This window comes from Rhinichthys klamathensis, unplaced genomic scaffold, assembly GCF_029890125.1.
Source record: "Rhinichthys klamathensis goyatoka isolate OS25496 unplaced genomic scaffold, OSU_Roscu_1.1 h1tg000029l_1, whole genome shotgun sequence".
NCBI classification, from domain to species: Eukaryota; Metazoa; Chordata; class Actinopteri; order Cypriniformes; family Leuciscidae; genus Rhinichthys; species Rhinichthys klamathensis.
In genome coordinates, this window is record NW_026606579.1 from 3220450 (window position 1) to 3228419 (window position 7970).

The 7970-nt window shown below is 41.9% G+C and overlaps 1 protein-coding gene across 1 annotated transcript in view; it reads left to right on the plus strand.

The window, feature by feature from the left end:
• The window catches only part of LOC130080105 (cytidine monophosphate-N-acetylneuraminic acid hydroxylase), a 148002-nt gene extending 140660 nt beyond the window's left edge, over nucleotides 1–7342 (plus strand). The window contains exons 14-15 of the mRNA XM_056245402.1: nucleotides 649–764; nucleotides 7222–7342. Of these exons, the coding sequence (XP_056101377.1) occupies nucleotides 649–764; nucleotides 7222–7342 (237 nt within the window). The remainder of the gene's footprint in view (nucleotides 1–648; nucleotides 765–7221) is intronic.
• Nucleotides 7343–7970: the final 628 nt, after the last annotated feature.

Consider the following 7970-nt stretch of genomic DNA (forward strand, 5'->3'; position numbering starts at 1 on the left):
TTATAGGCTTTGGAAATATTTTTTATAATAATAGATTCATTAAAAACTAACATGGACTAACGTTAAATAGACAAAATGTCGTTTTTTTTGTGTTTTTTTTTTGTTCCCACTCTCTGACCCCCGAAGGCAGCTGTATAATTCACACCCTGACTAAGACCCATAGGGGGAAGCATTTAAATAATCCTATACAGGCATATAAAAAATTAAGAATCGCATCGAATTTTAATGTGAATCGCATTGAATCGAATCTTTCTGAATTTGCAAAAATCGTTCTTGAATCGAATCGAAAACCTATGAATCGTGAATCGAATCGATTCGCTGCCTACCCAAAGATTCACAGCCCTAGAAGTAACTGTTGAGTCAAATTAGCAAAAATTATTTGGCAGGACAAAAATTAAATCTAGTTAACTTGACAAAACTTTATCTAGGAATGACACAATTATTTTAGTTGACTAAATTAATTTAAGTTCATACAGCAAGATTACAACAAATCATTTCAAACTAATTAGATTTTGTTGGAAAAATGTAATTTAAATTTTCAAGAAAAGTTTTCCTCAGTTAAATTAAGTTGGTTCAACAGCTTATTTTTTTGAGTGTGTGTTGGATGAGATATGCACTGATTTTAATATATGAAACGTGTGTGTTTAGATCAATAACAGAGTGGGCGTGATGAGACACGTGGTTTTGAACGGGCTGCTATGGGACGACCTGTACATCGGCTTCAATAACAGAATGAGTCGAGATCCTGATGTTTACCACCACAAGTAAGATGCAATCATCACAATATGAAAAGGAAAAATACATAAGTGTATAAGTGATGAATCGACTGGAATTATCATGTTTGGGATTTTATTCATTTACCATAGTACTACTCACTAAGCTCCAGTGAGGAGAGAACCTTTTAGGGGTTCAAATCATGGGATCATTTTATGCATTTAGTATTAATTACTTGATTTAGTCATTTTTATAACCCGTCGAATATGAAAGTATTATGCAATCATTTAAGACATTTCTTCTTATTTAGAACCTTTCTGGCATAAAGTTATTTAAAAAATAAAAAACACTGACCCCTTTTCAGTTGGTAAACATGATGACGTTTTTATGAGGGCGGAGCTTAGGTGGAGGAAGAACGATCCCTCTGGCCGCTTCACTAACGCTAGTTTGCAAGTTGTTAGCTTGTTTTTTAACAATGACAGGAGAAAATCAGATTTTATCTTAATGTGCAAGGTCACTCACTGTCCAGGACCACGATTGTTTTTTGCAAAGGTTAATTTTAACGGATGGAACCAGATTGGCCGACCCGTAGCCTACACGCTCAATCAATGCATGGACGATCTGACAGGATTAACGTTACGTTACCTTGGTTGAGTGGCCTGACTTCTACACCTACCTGATAGAGAAACTGAGGGCATATAAATCTTTAGATGCCTATAACTATGTGATGAATGGTCTTGACTTGTGGCAACGTTACATTGCGCGGTCCTGCCCAGCGCCAAGGCCAGAAGACGACAATGTAAAGCGACATTACGCTGCAATTTTAATGATGTGAATATTTTCTAGAAATAAAAAATATTTTTTATGTATTAAAATTATATTAATTAACTATATACTGTATTTAAAATCCTTCTTACCAGGTTCTTCAAAAAGTCTATCACAATCAATCAATCACAACAATGTAGGCCTATACAATCACAATGGTTCACAAATAATCACAATAATTTAGAGAACATTATGCGATAAAATTTCACATTGGATCCTGTAGGTGATTCTTGCACCCAGAAACACAACATGATGACATTTAATTAAAATAGTAATAATTTAAGATCCTTATTATGTAAGTATGGTCAGAATCAATAATAATAATAATAATAACTTATACTTATATAGCGCCTTTCACGGGACCCAAGGACGCTTTACATATAGCTACATAAGGAATAAAGAATAAGGAAAATAATATAATAAAATAAAATAAGTAAATAAGTAGATAATAATAATTAATCAGTCCTGGTTAAATGCCTTTGTAAAGAGGTGGGTTTTTAGAAGGTTTTTGAAAATGTCCAGAGAGGGAGCGTTTCGGATGTCTGCAGGAATGGAATTCCAGAGGGTGGGGGCTGCGACGCTGAAGGCTCTGTCCCCAAAAGTCCGCAGTCTTGTGTGGGGGACAGAGAGCAGGCCCTTGTCAATGGACCGCAGGTTCCGTGAGGGGATATAGGGATGGAGAAGGTCCAGTAGATACCGGGGGGCAGTGGCATGAAGAGATTTATACGTGAGGAGCAGGATTTTGTAAGTGATACGAAATTTGACCGGGAGCCAGTGTAGCTGGGTGAGGATTGGTGTAATGTGCTGCCAAGACCTAGTGTGTGTTAGAACCCTGGCAGCCGAGTTCTGGACGTATTGTAGTCTTTCAAGAATCTTACTGGGTACCCCATACAGGACACCATTGCAATAGTCCAAGCGAGAGGTGATGAAGGCGTGAATGAGTGACTCAGCCACAGGGTCTGAGAGTGATGGTCGTAGTCTGGAAATGTTTTTGAGGTGGTAGAAAGCAGATTTAGTAATGAGTTTGATGTGTGACTGAAAGGAGAGAGTGGAGTCCAAAATGACACCAAGGTTGTGGACTTCCTTGGAAGGAGAGATGGAGCAATCATCCACTTTGAGGAGTAGACCACCTACCCTCGAGAGTAGCGGCTTGGGAGCCACAACCAATAGCTCTGTTTTGCTGCTGTTCAGCTTGAGTAAGTTAGATGACATCCAGGTTTTTATTTCATTCAGACAGTCAATAAGCGATGGTGGAGGGAGCTGAGTGGATGGTTTGGTGCTGATATACAGCTGTGTGTCATCAGCATAACAGTGGAAACTAAGACCATGGTGACGTATTATCTGGCCAAGGGGCATCATGTAAATGGTAAAAAGGAGGGGCCCAAGCACAGAGCCTTGAGGCACACCTTGTTTGACTGGGGCCGGGGGTGAACTGCAGTTTCTAAAAGTAACAAACTGTTCCCTATTTGAGAGATATGACTGGAGCCAGGAGAGTGCTGAGCCGGTGAGGCCAACACATTCAGATAGACGTTTAAGAAGGATAGCATGGGACACTGTGTCAAAGGCTGCTGAGAGATCTAAAAGGATGAGGATGCTAATATGTCCAGAATCAGCGGCGATGAGGAGGTCATTGACGATTTTGATAAGGGTAGTCTCAGTGCTGTGATGGGCTCTGAAGCCAGATTGAAAGGGTTCATAGAGATATTAGAGGGACATGTGATGATGGAGTTGGGCAGCAACTGCTCTTTCAAGGATTTTACTCATAAAGGGAAGGTTGGAGATCGGACGGTAGTTATTAAGGTCAGCCGGGTCCAAACTGGGCTTTTTGAGAATAGGGGTAACTACAGCTGTTTTGAAGCCAGAGGGTACCAAGCCAGATACCAGAGACTTGTTTATGATATCCACCATGATGGGACAGAGAGTAGGGAGGCATGCCTTGACCAGAATACTTGGCACAGTGAGCAGGTGGAGATATTGGCTCCGGTAACCAGCTTAGCGACTTGAGCCGCATCCAGAATGGAAAAGGATGAGAGGCAGTGCTGTGGCAAACATGTAGCAGGGAAATTGGCGCCATCACGAGTGTGAGTTATGGGAGGGTGATCATGAGGAGGCGTCAGTTGTTGGTGGATAGAGTCCACTTTTGCCTGAAAGAAATCCAGAAAAGTAGAGCCAATATTAGGAGTGTCAAAGGGACAGGGGGCATCATGAGGACGGAGCAGCCGGTTTATGGTGGAGAAGAGCTTTCTGGGTTGCTTTTGCTGGTTACCAATGAGAGTTGAGTAGTAGTGTGTTTTGGCCTTGGAGAGAGCTTCTTTATAAGACCTCACATGGTCTTTAAAGGCCTCAAGGTGGACAGTGAGGCCCGATTTTTTTATAGAGCCTTTCCAGCTGGCGACCAGTGGCCTTCATGGAACGAAGTTGGGTAGTGAACCAGGGGGCAGGACGGGAGAAGGAGACAGTTCGAGTCTTGAGGGGAGCAAGAGAGTCCAGGCTGAGAGACAACGCTGTATTATAATGTTTGACTAAGCTATCCACCCCAGGTTCTGGGGGATCTGTGGCCAAATGGGTCCCTAGAGTTCTGGATAGTGATGATGTATTAACAGACTTGATGTTCCGAAAAGTGATGGTACGTTTGAGGTGTTGCCTGGGCAAAAGGACTGGAACATAGAAGAGGACGGCACTGTGATCAGAGATAGCTAGATCAATGCATTGCAGCTGGGAGGGAGTGACACCAATGGAGCAGACCAGATCCAGTGTGTGACCTTTGGTGTGAGTGGGACCTTTAACATGCTGAATGATGTTGAGGCAGTCCAACAGTGACAGGAATTCAGCAGCAAAAGGACAGCTGCTAGAGTCAACATGAATATTGAAGTCCCCGAGCAGAAGTGTGGAAGGAGACATGGAACAGACGGAAATGAGTAGCTCTGATAGCTCGGCCATGAAGATGGTTGTTGTTTTTGGTGGGCGATAAACAAGGACCACCTGAAGCTGAGCAGGCCCAGCCAATGTAAAACAAAGACACTCATACCCCTTTTCCACCAAGGCAGAGCTGGTGCTGGTTCGGAGCCAGAGCCTAGTTTCAATTCGGTTCTTTGTTTTTCCACACGCAAAGCACCAGCTCCGAACCAGGAAAAGTGGTTCTTAAGTAGCACCAAATCATTGCTGGTCTAGAACAGAGCCAAGTAAGAACCGCTTGCGTCAGGGGCTGGGGGCGGGGTTACCGTGACCAACAAGATGAATAGAAACTTGTGACCGCCATTTTTAAATAGCAGCTAGTCGAGCTAATAGCAGCTTGATTATAATATCCGTCTATGTAAGTTACGGCGAGCTGCACAAACGCGTTGGATTCCGATGTATTTTTGCAAACCCATGAGCATCCATAGTAACGCAACGTCCGTTATTGTTGATGGCTTGTTCGAGATGCATCGGAGCGGCGCGGACCGATCGGAGCTGCGGGAGTGTTTGGAGATCATACGACTCCTTGTGCTTTTGGATCGCTTTCGTAGTGCTTTGATGTCATGCGGCGATCGATCTGCGAGAAGCCGATGCATCTCGAACAAGCCTGGCGTATTTGTGTTTGGCGCTACCGCACTAGCGTTGCTGAGCAACATGAGACGTATGCAGTGACGTAAGATCTGGCTCTGTTGTGGCTCTCTAGCCGGTGGAAAGGCAAACCGGTTCTTAGTAAGCTTGTCAGTCGAACCAACTCCGAACCAGCTCTGGCTCTGGCTCTGAACCAGCACCCGGTTCTTGTTGGTGGAAAAGGGGTATGAAATGAGGTGATGTTAGGCACTGCAAGTTCTTTCACTGGGATGTCAGCTCGATGTATAACAGCCAGACCACCACCACGGCCCGTCGAACGAGGCTTCTGGATGTACACATAGCCTGCTGGGGTGGCTTGGTTGAGTGTCATGAAATCCTGCTGATTTTGCCAAGTTTCTGTTAAGCAGAGAAAATCCATTTTTCTGTCAGTAATGATGTCATGTACGAGTAGTGCTTTATTGTTTAGGGAACGAGTGTTCAATAACATGAACATAGCAGGCCTGTTAATAAGTGCTAAGGCAGGCAGTGTAGAAGAAGCAATATCAACACAAACCAGAGACCTTAGGTTTAGATTGACAGAGCCCACATGAGGTTTGTTGTGATGACGTCGTTTCACTGCGACAGAGCGTCTGTCCGACAGAACAGTGGGAATAACATGATCTGTGTAAACAAACTTACATCGGGAGCTTCTATGTACATAGCGGGGGCGACCCAAGAGTTTGAGTGATTTGATGGTATCAAGGCAGTTTGGTAAGATGTTACAGAAGAGATTCAGAAGTTCCAGGGAGGAGTATTTAATTAACGACATGTTGGTACGAGGAAGCACCAGCTAGCTTCGCCACAGCGGCCGGAGAGGATGCATCCAACACTCGACCATGTCAGCAGGAGAGACAAGAGAGAACAGTCAATAGTCCGGGTTTCGTGACACAGAGCTATCCAATCCGTGGAACCAGGAAGTATAATCCAAAATTGTCCGTCCGTGGTGGATCACCAGCCCGAGCAAACACCCAACAGCCAGCCGACATGAGTGAGTAACGTTAGACAAGCCATAGTTGCGCCGCGCAAACAGTTGGCAATACAGATATTTGCAGATCCAAAACACACATTATCCTAGTTGCCTGATCGTCAAACACAAGTTTTGTAGAACGAAAGAAAGAAAGAAAAGAAAAACTGCGATTAGTGAAGCGGCGAAAGACACGCCAGCGTCCTCACTTCTCGCGACGGTTTTAGATCTTTACAATATACGATCCTCACTTCAATACACGATCCTCACTACAATATACGATCCTCACAATTTACGATCCTCACTTCTCGCGACGGTTTTAGATCTTTAGAATCGTCACTACCAGCGTAATTGTGTTTGCGAGACATCAAACCAGCTAGATTTAAATAGCCAGTAACAGCCACCATTGTAGCACCTGTTTTAAAACTACTTGCTTGACTTGCTTGAAGAAAAAAAAACTTCCAAAAAAGAAATGGCTGAATCGTGGTCAGTGGACGAGAAGTGCAGATGTTTATGGCAAGCCATTTTAACATTTAACAGCTAGACTGGATATGTGTTGTAGATATCTGTATTTCAGTTTTGCCTAGTCAAAAGAACATTTCAGATATCCACAACCGTGCCGCGCCGAGCCGAACCGTACCATGCAGTGGAAAAGAACCTTTGAAGGTTCCATATAGAACCCTTTAATTTAAGAGTGTATGAAGGTTTTGACCTTATTTAATTTCTAATTTCCATTTATTTTAATTTTATTGGTAACACTACATTAAGGTTTCATTAGTTTACAACATGAACTAAGAATGAAAATAGCATTTATTAATTAGTTCATGTTTATCTCAACATTTAAAACTAGATTTTTTTCAATCAAAAGTTAACAGTTAAACATGAACATCTTTATTAAATAACATTAACAAAGGTAACTACATGCTGTTATTGTTATTTAATGTTAGATTATGCATTATTAAATATTAACAAATGGAAGCTTATTTTAAAGTGTTACCATTTTAGTTTAAGTTAACAATAACAACGCTGACGACCATTTTGCTAACATGATGACAAAAACATTTCAGATAAGAGAAATACAAGCAGTGGCATTCATGACTATTAGGTCTATAATAGCATTTGTTTTTCACTGGCAGGTTCTGGAATCATTTTCAGACGGAACTGCCACTATCAGGGCCAGACTGGGATAATTTCCTTCAAGTTACAGGTGAAACGGACGTGAACGATGAGAGCAGTAATGCCTGTGTGCTGTCTTAATGCACGCACACAAACACACACACACACATTGTGTTTTTATGTTTAATGGGGACTTTCCATAGACATAATGATTTTATACTGTACAAACTCTCCAAAACCAAAAAATGTCCAAAAAAGGATTTAATTTCCATAATGTGTTTACCAGGCCAGCCACACACACACGTTGGTCATAATGAGAACATTCCATATGCGTAAAGGTTTTTATACGGATGACATTTAATGACATGTGACATTTAATGATAATGACATTTTCTAGCCCTACCCATAACAGAAAACTGGCTCATAGCTCCACAACTATAGAAAGGAGAGTCAAAGTGTAGGTGTCGTTTGATAGAAAACCTTTATATTTTTAATTTCATTACCTTTGGTTGTTCTCATGCTGAGAAACTGATGATAAAAGACAAAAAAAAGTGCTAACATACATAAAACGTTACAGCATTTGGAACTAAGGTAGCCTTTTTGTTTTGCCCTTGACACCCAGAAGGCATTTTTAAAATTGTTGTTCCACGATCAGAGCATGTTTCATGAAGTTTTAGTCAAAGCCCCAAAAAAATATGCTAGTTGTATTCTACTCCGTGAGACCTGTTGTGAACTTTTTCTCCCAAAGTGTAGAAAACTCAGAAGCGCA